The sequence below is a fragment of the Emys orbicularis genome, chromosome 8 (assembly GCF_028017835.1).
Source record: "Emys orbicularis isolate rEmyOrb1 chromosome 8, rEmyOrb1.hap1, whole genome shotgun sequence".
Classification (NCBI taxonomy): Eukaryota; Metazoa; Chordata; order Testudines; family Emydidae; genus Emys; species Emys orbicularis.
The window spans coordinates 18,060,290-18,075,186 of NC_088690.1; the positions used below are offsets into that span (position 1 = coordinate 18,060,290).

The 14,897-nt window shown below is 37.1% G+C and overlaps 1 protein-coding gene across 1 annotated transcript in view; it reads right to left on the reverse strand.

Annotated features, from left to right (window-relative positions):
* Window positions 1–3,117: 3,117 nt before the first annotated feature.
* ITGB3BP (integrin subunit beta 3 binding protein) overlaps window positions 3,118–14,897 on the reverse strand; it is a 49,536-nt gene continuing 37,756 nt past the window's right edge. The window contains exons 6-9 of the mRNA XM_065409770.1: window positions 13,906–13,999; window positions 13,216–13,275; window positions 5,193–5,246; window positions 3,118–3,487 (exon numbers count right to left, since the gene is read on the reverse strand). Coding sequence (XP_065265842.1) covers window positions 5,194–5,246; window positions 13,216–13,275; window positions 13,906–13,999 — 207 coding nt within the window. The 3' untranslated portion in view covers window positions 3,118–3,487; window position 5,193. The remainder of the gene's footprint in view (window positions 3,488–5,192; window positions 5,247–13,215; window positions 13,276–13,905; window positions 14,000–14,897) is intronic.

The following is a 14,897-nucleotide window of genomic DNA, read 5'->3' on the forward strand; positions in this document are numbered from 1 at the left end:
ATATTAAAATGACTAATGGGCATAGTAGTCCTTGCATTATTTATGCTGTCCCAACACTCTGGGTCACAGAACTTTGTACTGAAAAATGTAGAACTGCAATGTAGAAGTTGATGGTGGTGGGGGGAGAGAACTGGAGTTTTGGACAGCTGGCTATGGGAGAGTTGATGCTTCTTGCACATGGGAGAGACTGTATCTCTCTACCTCTCCCTTATGGACTGGGCAGATGTGACTTCTTGTTCCTAGTAGTAGCTACCTCACTTACTTCCCTATGAATAGTCAGAACTGTATCAAGCAATACTGGATAATCACATTTACAGAAAATCTATTACAATGTTTAACAGCGAAAGCTAATTTTGACATGTATTCTGTTAATATTAGGCTTCAGATTTAATACCCTACTGAGATGAACTGAGCCAGTCTATACTTCTCAGTTATTGTTACAGACTGTCAGCAGATGCAGGAAGACAACACTGCCTAAGTTTACACTGTTCACCTTTAGCTGAGTTCCTGTTCAAGTGATTAATGCTTCTAGGATTTTATTGCATTAATGTTGTGTTAAGGCACCAAGAGCCTTGGGTAAGTGTCTTTTAAATTAGTATTTAAAAAATAAAAAGGTTTCATATAACCACAATAACTTAATTTTACTAAAATGGAAGCTGAGCTACTCCAGCCTACTTCTGAAACAAGGAGCGAGTGGATTCTGCTGCAAATTGATGTGGAATAACTTCCAGACTGAGATACTTATTTGTTATCTTTCTTATCTGAATGGCACTCTGCACAGTATATTAGCAGCTCAGAGAATACAAACTAATTAATGTAATTATACAACACAAAAGCAGAAATCATAAGAACTAGTATAAAAGGGCTGAATGGGAGAAAGAGAGCCCTTGAGCTGGTATCATTGGAGATAGGTACAGCCTAGAAGCTGAAATCAGACTAGGCACACATGAAAGGATGAACCATCCTTGTTTAAGGGCATTCCCATATTAACCTGATTACTCTGAGCAAAATACCAAAGTGTCATTGACATTAAAATATTCTAGAGCTGTCTCTGGTGTGTAGCATAAGACATGAATGTATGTAGCAGGTGTTCTATGAACTTACTTCCCCATGTATGAATTATGAGGTCACTTAAAAGAAGTTTTTATCCACTGAGTTTACATTTCTTTAATTAAAAGAGGCAGTGTACTTCTTTGTGAAACAATTTGTCTTAATCTTGTCAACAAGTAATTACCAACACTTCTAGAAGGCAGCTTTATTTTGTACGAGGTATAACATTCCACTTAACATATAAGGCATTACTGAACTGCAGTTATATATGTAGACAGACAGCACTTGACCTAGTGTATGACAGTTTATTCCAAGCTGTAACTGTAACCTTTCCATAAACATTTAACATTCTTCTGAGAGGGTGTTACCATGATAATTATCCATGTGTAAGACATGCAAAATTTCCATCCACAATAAAATCTTTTCTTTCTTTTAAAAAGGAGTGGGTAGTTACATGTATCAGCCATAGAAAGAGTCCACAGTGAGTGAGAAATAACTCCTACAGAATTTTGCGCAAATAAACTTAGTGAAACACTGCCAAAAGTTAAAGCAATGTGGTGAACCTCTATTTTCAATAAAAGAATGTGTAAAACATCCAACTAAGATGGAAGAAAGTGGAATAGTTTCACATTTCAGTTAGTCTCGTCTGTCTTGTATTCATCACAAGATTAGGGCCAAGTGTTCCCCACCATATAAAAACATTAGTTTTGTGTGTATCTCTTTTCTTTGTCCTTCAGATGGCCTCCAAGGGTGATAAAGCGAGAGTCATCTGATCTACCTTGTGTAGAATTGGGAAATGGTTCTTAGCAGACCCAGCTGTTTCTGAAAGGCAAAAGCTAAGTATACCAAGAGGTCAAAGAAACAGTAACGGCTTTAACAGCATTAAGGTACACATAGTTAAGAGTAATATCTGGAGCTAGATCTTTTTCCCCATTCAGCCCTACATTTTCTGTTTTCCTTAATAAAAAATTGCTAAGCTTGGTTATTCTGACATTATGGGGTCAAGGTAAAAATAATTTACTAACTTGACATTAGTTGCTGACTGTCCCTTGTCTAACTTAAGACATTCTGCGTTCTCCTTGCACACCAAATGCCTTTTTGGATCAGGTTGCATATCTATTAAAAAGGGATGTTTCTGCTATTTCAAAAATATCTACATTTACAGAGTGGTTGTAGAGTATACAAAGCTGGCAACATCTCTGCACCACTCATCATTTTAGCTTTGTCTAACTCAAAACTTCAACTGTAAAATGGTGGTCGCCTCCTGGTTTGAGAAGCACTACTCTACAATGGTGGCAAAAAATAATATTCAGACTCCTGCACCTTTTTTGTACATCTCCTGTACTTTTTACCCAACACACAAGAGAGGCCACAGCTGCCTTTACAAATTTGGCAACTCTGCCTAAAGGTGGAGAGTTTTCAGGGTAATCAGAAATATGCAAAGGATGGCGGAAACAATAGCAAACCCATTTCTACACCAACTCTTCCCTTATATTACTAAGTACGTACACTAGACTAAAGTAAGCACTTAATCATTCTCTAAGTACATGCATGTAAACAGTGAGGGCCTGCCTTGGATACCTTTTCTAATGTTCAGTTATGCCTTACTCCACAAACATTCTCATTTAAGTCAATAGCATCCACTTGTGCAGTATAAATATGGCCCTGGGTTAGGGAACCTAACTGTCTGCTACCTATCTGAAAACAAATTGGACTTGTTGAGTATTCAGAATTAACTCCTACCATAATGTAATTTCCCAGGTTATTTGATCACAATCAACCAAAAAAAAATTATTTTTTTTTGCAAACACCCAGTTTGGAGTATGTCAGCATTTGCTGCAAATGTCATGGAACTGCTGCAACTTATCTTATCTAGCATCTCAACTTTTGGGTGGGCTGATGAACAGCATAAACAAAGCCCTACAAATTGTCACGCAGTCATTGCTGCTCATGATAAAACTGGCACCCATTCCTAGAGATGGAGCATATCATTACTGTGAAATTTTCAGTCTCTCTGAAGGCCTGGGAATCAGTATTCATCCTTAAACATTCAGCTTCTTCCTGCTCAATGCTAAAAACATATTATAGCCTTTACACCAAGGCAGCACAACTACTGTTTGTAATAACTGCACGTAGCAAAAGAAGTTTATACTCTGTACAGCAGTAAATCTAGATCAGCTTGTAGTACATAAACATGCATAAAAGAGCCATGAAGAAATGAATTATTTACATTGAGATTATCTGGTTGTGCACATTGTAAAGTTTAAATTAGATACCAGAAATTTTATCTAGATATGCACCTGCCTTGTGCAATGAGCAATCCTTAATTGGTATTTGCTGGGGAGATAGATTTACAGGCATTTCTTCTCTCCTTTTAAGTACAATAAAGCAGATGTAGAACTTTGTGTTGATACGGAATGCATTTTTCACATAGTGCCTGTGGGGTTAAAAGAATGACTGAAATAAGACTTAATTAGACAACTTTACCATATGCCTACTCTGTTCACAATAACGTATCTGCCTATCCCTAACTTCATTATGTAAAAACACATAATACAACAGAAAATGAACAATTCTGTGTTTCTCTTACATTGGGGTAAAATGTTTTTGATGTTAGAAGATAAAAGGGTGTTTTTTATTCATAATTAATTCTCCTGGTACTGTTGAAAATCAAAGTGGACAATCTAATACTGCCAACTGCAGAAAGCTTTTTCACCATCACTAGATTTACTATTTGCCTTTTTGTAGTAAGAAAATGAATGAACTGTATGTTTGTCACTTACACAAGAACACAATAAAAGCAGGAAAAGGTAAATATGCCTTTACTAGGCACAATTGACAGAGGTTGATATCACTGACTACCTATTAGAAAGACTGAACAGTGAAGACATGATTAAAAGTTACACTGTAGATTTGTGGCATTTTATTTTTTTAAATATACACATTCTGTGAATATCTGTGAGCCAACTCCCCCTTCTTCATACTATATTATGACTATTCAGAATAACCTGACTTTCTAAAGACGGGTATATGCTCATACCTTCCATCAATCTCCATTAATCTGCAGATAAGTCTCTATATCTAAAGATGAAAATTTGTCTGAAAAGAATCTGTGAAACATGACACCCTGAGCAGACAGTTTTCTTATGCATAAGTGGTGTTTTGCTGATTGACAGGGTCAGTCTCTAGTTGGGCTTTTGCTTATGTCACTGGAACAGGGAGAAGCATCCAATGGAATAACAGAAATTGAGCACCCACAAAGCTTGCCTTGTGGCTTCTGTTAGCTCACCAGTGTGAATGGCACAAAACAGAGTATAAAACAATAGGTGAGCAGCTGGGAGATGTGCCATATCTGGCTTACATGAAATTAGAGAAAGAAAGGAACTTTGTTAAAAGGAAATTTTATCCAGAAAGTACAAACAGTAAATCATTAGCACACTGTCCACAAAAAAGAGAATTCAAAAATAGGCTAGCAGCAAACAGGGCATTGCTAATACACGTGAGGGAGGGGCATAGGAAAGTGGCAATATTAAGTGGAAATGGTTCCCTACACAAACCCTCCTATTGCCCCTTTGAGCCAAGGAGATAGCATTACTGCTCAAACAATGGACAGCAATGTCTCCCGAGCAGCATAGGCCTCAGGAATAGAATAGAATAGAATAGTAAATCTATTTGTCCAGGACAGGGGCAGGCAGTCCTCTTTGAAGCAGCTCATTAGGAGAGTCACCGATAATATCTAAGAAGGTATAACCTGTTCTGGCACTCAAATTCTCTTATTCCTTTGGTCACATGTGCCTATTCAAGTGTGAAATATTTGAAAAACCGTCTAGTTATCACCTGACCTTGGTGACTTGGAGAAATCCTCCTGTAATAGTCTTCACTATGATAGCTTTCTATAGGTTCAACAGGAACCAATTTGCACAGCAAATCAGCAGAAATTTTAAGTAGATTTGTTTTTTATTATTGAGGTATTACATTCATGAGCAGCAATTGTCTTCAGATCAAAATAAGACAATTTGATCATGCACATTTGTACCTATGATCGTTTTGCAAATGTTTAAATAAATTCAGTCCTTATAATTACTGTTAATTGTAAACATTAGTTTGTGTAGTCAAACACTGAAGTGGGAAAGCTTGCTTACCTCAGTTAATGAGGGATTTAAGGAATTCATAGCTGTTACCAGATTGTACATATTCTGTGGATGAAACAAAACCAATTTTTCACAAACAGAATGATGGTGTTTTATTTGTAAAATAAAAATCTCAAAATCAACATGCTGCTAAAGTAAAATATTCCAGAGTTCATAATTTGTCAATATTGTAAATTGCAGCTTCTACAATGTATGTTTTGCTATTTACATTTTCATGATTCCATTACTTAACTCTGACCACTTATATATATATATATATATATATATATATATATATATATATATATATATATATATATATATATATATATATATATATATATAAGTAAAAGTTTGGATAAACACCAGGAAATGTAAAATTAAGAGCTACAGCAATTTAATGTGTATTCTATCAGGGCTTGAATGGAAATATTGACAGATAAAGAGAGACTAGAACTGCTCGTTTGTTTACATGCTTCTGCAATCTAGGAATAAATTGTTTGGGGTGGAATCTTAAATTAAATACAGATGCACAGACAATATTAAGCAAAGTCTTATAGCCTGTGGATGTTTTACTTAAGGGGCACTGTGGGCAAGATTTCATGTTCCCCTCCTTGTTGGAAGGGTGGAGTTACCAGTTTCTTGGGGATTCTCTTACTCTAAGGGAATCCCACAATAGGGTAGAACTAGCACAGGTGGCCTTATGGAAAGGGTACATCAGAGGCAGGGCTGGGGGCCTAAGGGTGGTCTGGACTGCTGCTGTATACTTGCAATCTGGAACTGCCACTTAGTGGTCTGTGGGTATGTCTGCATTGCTGCCAGCTCAGGTTGTCACACCCGCACTCACTGATGCATGCATGGTAGTTGCATGAATACTAGGTACAAATCCTGCCCTGCTTCTTCTGTGGTATGGCAGAAGTTCCCATGTGCCTTCCCCTCCCAATCCACAAGGATAGCAAAAGGGCAGGATCTTCGCAAGGTCTGTCTCCCGTTCCTCCCCCAGGCCCCACCGCTAAATTGGACTGCTCTGAAACATTTACACATCTAAAAAGGAGAGAGAAAAAATGTTCACCTGTCAGGTGCTATAAAACCAATCTTCTACTAAATGTGCCAGAATAATTTTTCTCCACCTCAACCACAGTTAAAACCTTCAGTCTATTCATTACTGTCTTTTTATAGTATTTTTATTTAATAAAACCTATTAAGACTACCATACAAATCTCTTTACTTATGCTTTTATCTTTTAACTGATCAATTTTTATATTGCTGACATCCCTTCTTCACCATTTGCTCATTTAAAAATTCATAGTATATGAGCTATGTCTCTGGAGAAAATGTCTATAAAATTTGTTACAGCTGGCAAATGTGTATGAGTCAGTGATAGCACATGACTAAATGCTTCACAGAAAATAAAATTTGTTTCTGTAGTAAGCAGAACTGTTTAAATGTTATTTATTTTTATGTTTCAAAGAAAATATATTGTGAAGTGCTGCATTGATTTAATACACAACAATGTCTGTGTACACGCTGTACAGGGAAAATTTATGAAACCTTTGCACAACTCCTTTAATTGAATTTTCCAAATCTCTCACCACACACAAATAATCAATATCTTCTGCAGAGAAAACCAGTCAGAATTATTACAGTCTTTCTTTTCAATTTTGTTGTCATCAGCACATATAGAGCACCTGGATATTTGTAATGTCTGGATAGCAAGTTATTTACCCTTCTTAAACATAAGATTGCTATTAAGTGAGTTCAAACTGTTTCTTTATTTAAAATAATTATATTCCCAGGAGAATACAGATAGAGTATTTATAGTCATGGAGGAGTTGCTATACATATTCATGTTGTAATGAAGCAGTAGATCTTTTTAATTTTTCATTAAGCTTCATACTCTAAAGCCTTGATCTGCCAGATTATTTTTTTTAATTGATTCTGAAAAAAGTAGATAGGAAAATAGGGAATAAACAAAGGTGTGAAAGTTCATGAATCAATGTGGTTGATGATACCCACATAGAGAAGGTAAGTTGACAGTCCAGTATATACCTATGTCTGAAGTCTATAGCTGTGTGTATTGTGCATTTCTGTCTGCCAACAGTTAATAGCTTAATATTTCATCTGCATAGCATAGGATGTTAAATCATTGGAGAGGTTTGTAACTTACTCCCCCAAAAGCTCATGTCTCTGACCTCAGACTCACACACTTTCCAAATTTCAAAATGTATTTTATATTTACACTCTAAGGTGCACATGCAACACAGTAAAACCAGAGCCTGCTGGGAAAGATTTATTTATTTATTTTTAACAATGAAGAGAGAAAAAACAGTACACTCCGAGTCAAAATAAATGGTCTACAATCTCTCTTACCCATCAGTGGTATTTCTCTAATGGACAAAGTGAGTCTCTCACTTCAACCAGGACAACCACTTGAACCTAACTAAAAATTTAATGGCATTGCAGAATTTGGGCACTGGTCAAGACACTTGATGGCCTTACAGGCTGGAAAAGGCAAAAAATTCCCCGTAAGTACAATTCCAAGATGGGAGGAGGAGGAGGACATTTGGATGGAATGAGAAAAGAGCTCTATTCAAGCGTAGCCAAAGGAACAGCTTTTATCCAGACAGTGCAAGCTACAATGAAGCAAAAATCTCTGAACAGCATTAATGACTCAACTATGCAAACAAACAAACCAAAGGTTTCAGAGTAGCAGCCGTGTTAGTCTGTATCCGCGAAAAGAACAGGAGTACTTGTGGCACCTCAGAGACTAACACATTTATTTGAGCATAAGCTTTCGTGGGCTACACACAAAACAAAGGGGAAGCTGATCTTTGTCTACTAAAGAAATCCCTTTTACAGTTTGCATGTTCTTAATTGTCTACTGTGTAAGTGGAGGATAACGTCCAACTAGTTTAGGTTTGTAAACACTCCCTAAATACAAGAGGGTGGGATTATTTCTTGAAAACAGAAGGTTGGACAACTCTTCCACAGGCTGTTTGTGCAGAAATATAAGGGTCAGATTCTCTGCTGCATCAAGGTGAAGGCAGTCAGGGGGCTGGTTTTGGCTCCTTAATTCTCAAACTGTTCAATGAAGGTCATAGCAGCTGAGTTCACGCTCTGAAACTGTCTTTCATTGAAGAGTGACCTGACAGTATTTAAAGACAAGCTTTAGATGAGACAGGGATCTGAGACAATTTAGCTTGACTGGTGGTGAAGGTGAGGTTTTAACTAAAGGTCTCTCTCCAACCCAAGAGGCTTTTTAGGTTTAACAAAAATTCTGCAGCCACATTTTTAGCCTCCACAAAGGTGATGGCCAACACCTGGTATGGCCAATACATCTGGGAAGACAACAGCATGTCTCCTGATGTAAATCTTGTTTGGGTATAATTGCTGCCTACTTGAATACCTTGGGTTGCTAGAGGCAACTTCTTGCTGGCTGCTGTTGAGGCAGTGAGTTTGAGCAACAGTAGTCTAGTAGCAACTGATGGTTGAGAGTATGATGTTTGAGAATTTTTCCATGAGTGACCGAAAGACCCAGTTGGAGCAGGGTGCACTGCTTGCATAGAGGAGCAGTTATTTTCTTCTTCTCAGCCTCCTCTGGTATATCAGGTATAACTAACCAGAGCCAAGAAAACTGCACCATCCATCATGTGAGGCATAGCAAGACTGTGGAGGCTAACAAGAACCTTGAAACCCCCTAGACTGATGTCTCATACAGCTGTAACTGCCTGTTCCCATGTGATTGAGTGAAAACTCACCTGGTTAAAGACTGACTTGTTCACCTGAAAACCAACATTGCTAAAGAGTGTGTACAAGGAGAGGCAGAAATTGGTTCCACTGCCCTGTACAAAAAGAGATAGGAAGAAAAACTTCCTTATTGGTGCTGAGGAAGAGTAATTGCAATACAAATACCAAATTTACCCAACTTTTTGCAAGGATGAGTATCTGGAAAATGGGCTCATTTTCCTATTTTAATATAGCCTATAACTTAAGGCTCTGAATATAGTTTTTCTTAATACTGTAAATATATGATCTTCTGAGAATCTTTAGCCAGAAGACTCTCTATTGCGCCTTGCAGAACACAACAGATTCATTCATGGGCATGGTTCATGCTCACTTTAGTGCTACATTGTTTTTCTTTACAGGAAATGTAGAGAAACTATTAATATTTTGTAACTGCCAGCTGAAGCTGCTTCACTGTTTAGAATTTTATCATCGTCAATCCTCTAAATGCTCAAACTGTTAAGCGTTCTTTAAAATATGCATAGTGCAACCTATATATTTATTCTCAACACACACAAAACATGTTTTGGACTGCAGCAAACTGACTAGATTTCATCTCTTGGCAGCTGCTCTAGAGTTTGCTTACATTTTATTCAAAAACATTTTGTTTACTGTAAATGCTAGCCATGGACAAACAATGATGCCATTTTTTATGCTGATCACACAAAATGATATACTGAGTTCTACATAATGCTGCCCATTGACTAAGGAATTTTCTGTATTAAGTTGTTTTAAGCAGAGGTTGTTTATGTAAAGTAAATAAATTTCATGCCTCACCATGTGATGATAATGTGACATTCCATCTGTATCAAGCCACAGAATAGTCATAGGTTTCAAGTCTTGAGCATAACTAATTAAAAATAATTATGAAAAAACCACATCCAAAACTAAAAGGGTGAAGTAAAAATATCTCCAAATACTTTCTTTTATCACACTTTTTCTTTGCTCCTCTTTTTCCCATATTTTTAAAGAGAGCACAATGAAGCTCAGTCCTTGTTGAAGTAGAATTAAAATGGATAAAGTTTACTAAGTTTACCAACTTTGTTACAACTGGTAACTATGCTTCAGCCCTACTTTCAGACAATGAATTCAGATTCAGGGCGAAAAACTCTTGTCTAACGAGCTTGACAGTTGGCATGGGCTAGTTTCTGTAGCACAAATGGGCCTATACATTTGCTTCACTGTGGCAGCTAGAAAGCATTCCACAAGAGAGGCACCAACTGCCTGCCAGCATTGGCCCAAGATGCTCTCCATTGGTTTTCACTGGCCAAGAGGCTCAGGGGTCCATTGTGAAGATAGCAGCGCAGACTTCCCCTCGTGCTTTTCAAAACCTCAGCTTGCACAAATGATCAAATTCCACCAAAAAATATGGTGCAACTTGTTCCTTTTCTCTCTGTCTTAGTCTCCTCTGAGCCAGCAAGACTGTCTTGAATTTCATTTTTTTTTCACTGTAGGAGGAGAATTCCCCATAGCAGGAAGTATAGGGATCTGCAGCTGAGCAGAGGCAATCCACGTTGATTTGATGGCTTGCTACCTGGAACAGTTTCTGTTGGTTGGAACTTATGATGGAGAAAACGTTCATCTTCCTTTGCAGTTACAACATAGGACAGTAGAAATTCCCTCATTTTTATTTTTTTCAATTACACTTATCTACATTTTAAATTAATTGATGGGCTTTAGAGCAAGTCTCTTACCCTCACATTTATCTGTCATCAGAAAATAATGGGTACTTGACTGGGTGTGGGTGTGTGTGGGGGGGAAAGCAGGAAGAACACATGTAGAGGCCAGTGAGTCAATGGTAGTGGACTGACTACTAATCGCTACAGTGTTTCATCGGATTATTTCTCCACCAGGGAATTTCAGAAGTCCATGAAACTCAAAGAACCTGGGTTCTTATCCGGTTTTACCCTTCATGTTATTAGAAATTACTACTCCGCTAGTGAGACTCCAATCATACCTGTCTGTTATATGTCTCTCTAAATTCCATCAGGTAAAACACAGAGGGAAGTTTGTTTACATCTGAAAGAAACTTTGTAATGACAACATACTTGAGTTATGAAATGAACAGAGGCGCTAGAAGCTCTGACTTAGTATGTGATGCACTTCAAATATTTTATTGGATATGGATCAACTATTGTCCAGATTCATGATTGTTGTTTACTTTTGTACCTTTGCTACAAGAAAGATGGATTTTTTTTTTTAAGTTTAGAATTTGCAGAATGTGGTTGAGGTTTTGGGGCTTCAAAGGCCTGTTGCTAGGATCTTAGTTTTGCTTGTTGTATACATTAGAAGATATTCATTATTATTTATTAAACACAGCAAAAGAAAGGAGGAGGAAAAAGCAAAAAAAATTGTAGCTTTAAAAAACCAAGACAGTCTTCATATTAAATTCCTTTATAGTCTCTTTTCCCTCTCTCTATATAGACAGATTTTAAAACAAAAAATTATTTCTTGGATTTTTTTTTAAAATGGCATTAAATGTTTTTGTTGGAGGAAAAAGAGTATTAATTATATAGTGTAGCTCTCAGGTTTTGCAGTTTAAGTCTGATCCTGTTTCTTCCTAAACTAAACCAACTGCACAAGAGAATAGAATAACAAGAGACAGGAAAATGCATCTCTGTCTCTGTTGCTTGCAGGTTGGCTGATGGAAGACCACAGATACATGACCCAGTTAGCTCCTCTTGGACACCAGCTCTACTTTCCTGGGCCTGGTAAATGATTGGCTAGGATTATCTTATTTCCCTTTGGCCAGTATAGGGGAGAGAGAATTTTTTATTGTGATCAGGCCACTCAGGAATCATTTTTAGCTTGCCAAACTGGATGTGCTCAAGAGTGGCAAGGTTATATTTACCTTGGCTGGCTAAGCAAGACTCTTTTTAGAGAACAAGCAAATAGAGAAAGAGGACAGGACTAATAATACCACTTAGCTCTTATATAGGGCTTTCCACCAAAGTGCTAAAATAGGAGGTCAGTATCATTATCCCCATTTTACAGATATGAAAATAAGGCACAGAGAGGGGAAGTGACTTGCCTAAGGTCACCCAGCCAATCAATGGCAGAGCTGGAGACAGAAACCAGATCTCCAAGTCCCAATCCAGTGTTCTATTCACTAGGCCACACTGACTCCTAACCAAGACAGGAGTGGAAACTGACACAAAGGAGGGGGTTTGCATCTTGGGAGTTGCTCAGGGTACAGCCTTGGAAATAGATACTGTTGTTTTGGTTCCCTTTCCTCACTTGATCCAGTCACAACATCTTTCAGGATCAGCAAAAAGGCCCAGTGACGAGATGGTAAATCTCTGGTTCCCAGAGTGGAGTGCAGGTTACTTTGATGGTGATGCTGCTGCTGCTGCTCCAAAGCTTCCTCCTACATTAAGTGCCACGTGCTTTCCAGAAAAGAAGTTCCCTTAAACGTTGTCAATCTCATCTCAAAGTTGTACAGTCAGAACAAATTTGCAATAGTCATATATTGACACTTCTTCACGTCTTAAAGATTACACTGGTCTGTTGCTGTAACAATTCACCAGAAAGCTTGGAAGCCCCCAATCAACAATACATTAATACTAACTCAGTTCACACCATTTCTTTGTTTTGTACTCTCCATTTGTTGTAGTTAGAAACTTCTTAGCACGTCTCTTTCTCTACCCTACAAAGGTATTCATTCTAGTGTCCTAGGACACACCCATTCTTTTTCCACTGTAGTTTCAATTGAGTTTTTAATCAATTCTATCAGGATTTGTATCTGTCAGAAAAAGTTATGAAATGATGTAATATTTAGTATTTCAATGTCCTCAAGAGTATACTAGTCACCTCACAATTTAGATAAGGTGAGATGGTCTCTGACACAAAAAGATGCAAAGAAAGTTGTGTGTGAGGGAAGACGGAGGATGAACAGGAGAAACTGGTAGATGGTATGTTTATAAATAAAAAGGCTAAAGGGCCTGATTTGACTTCAATGGCCTTTGGATCAGGCCCCAATGCACTACTAACACGTAACTGCCCTCCTTATGCATTGTTTTTGCAATAAGAACTTCTGTATACAACTACTCAGGCTAAAAAGAAACATGAAGTTTCAAAGAACATAAAAGAAAAAATAATTTAGCCTATATATTGGAAGGAGACACAAATCTGACATGGTTCTTTGCTAAAGATTATTTGAAGACTTTCAAAAGGAAGTCACTGAAAGGAACCCGACGATGGATATTAACCATCAAAGCAGATGCTAGATAACAAATTTAAAAATAAATATTACCTCGGGCAGGATGTTTTGCATTACTCCTCTTCAGCAGCTTTTGTTTTTCTGCTTGAGCCACTAATGAATAAAACACATTTAAAGGTCAAGAAAACTTTACTCTAAAGATTTTAATGAAAGCAGTTAAAGACAAGATACCTCGTCTTTACCCTCCCCCCCCAAGCAGATGGATTTTTTAAAAGGATAATAAAAACAGCACACATTGTTGGCTAAAAACCATAATAAAAAATAATCTGCAAAACGCAAGCACAACGTCTCAAATTAGTGCTTATGTCCCACCCATTTTTTTTCTTCCAATCTTTCCCTCTGATGATAACATGGCACTTTGTCTCAAGTTCAGAGATGAGAGGAATGGTTCTTCTCCCTGTTACGGTCAGCAGAAATGCGTGCATGCCCACAAACAAAGGGTGCTATAGGTTCATGTAGGTTTGACATCTTGTTTACATCAGTTTCCTGGACCTGGCAATCTCATGCCCTATCCTGAATGTACTTGCTCTGGTTAGTAATGTAAGCATAAAGACAGTACCAAACACTAGCATTCTGTTTACGAAAACTTCTATTTGTATTACAATAGCACTTAGTATTAGTGATTGTATTCATGCAAAATTTAAAATTAGTGTATTTGGAATAAAATCTAATAAGTGTTAGCTGTCAAATTATTGTAAAGAGATAAAAATTGTTGAAGCTTACTTAGCACTTTGGTCTTCTGCACTTCAGCTTTCAAGTTACAGGATGAGTCTGAGATGCCAAAAATATTTTCAAGCTCTCTACTGCCCTCTAAAGCCTGAAAGTAGAATTAAAAACAATATTAATTTTATTCCTAAACTAACGAATTGCTATATAGACTAACAGAGACAAGGTAGGTGAGGTAATATCTTCTACTGGATCAACTTCTGTTGGTGAGAGAGACAAGCTTTTGAGCTTACACAGAGCTCTCCTTCAGGTATTACCTCGCCCACCTTGTCTCTCTAAAGTCCTGGGACCAACACAGTTACAACACTGCATAAACAGTCTAACAAACATTTTCAATGCAATTTATAATTAACAACCTACTCTAGCAAAGGGTAAAAATTTCACAAGCACCTAAGTAACTTAAGTAAATGAAAGACAGTGGGACTTAGGCTCCTAAGTAAGTAGGTCACTTTTGAAAATGGAACTTGTGTGTTTTTGAAAACATTATTTGAAAACTCCGGTTATGTTTGCTTCATTTATATATCTTCAGCTTTTTAAATAAAGAGATTCACACCTGATCCCCAGAAAAACAATTCTGGTACATGTATACATTTGCCTTAATATGTTAGTAAATAAAAAAAATCTATCAGCTTTTAAGAATCTCTTGCATATGGTTTTCAACTTTAATAATAAACCTAAAAATCCCCACTGTATCAATTTCATTAGCAAGGCCAAGATTTTGTTTTTAAATGTATTTGTAAAAGCCAAATTGAAAATCTTTAATTAAAGAATTTCAAAAATAGTGCCAGGGTGTCAATCTAAATAAGTCTTTTTGAAACAACAGTGTGTGTGTAACATGTGTAAGTAAAATAAAACAATTTGAATAGTCTGAATTATTTCTGAGGACATTGAAGTACACAAGAGAACTTTGTCATGAATTTATTCTGTACGAGACTATGAATAAACAACATTGTGTGTGATAAATAGACGCCATCAAAAGTTGACATATT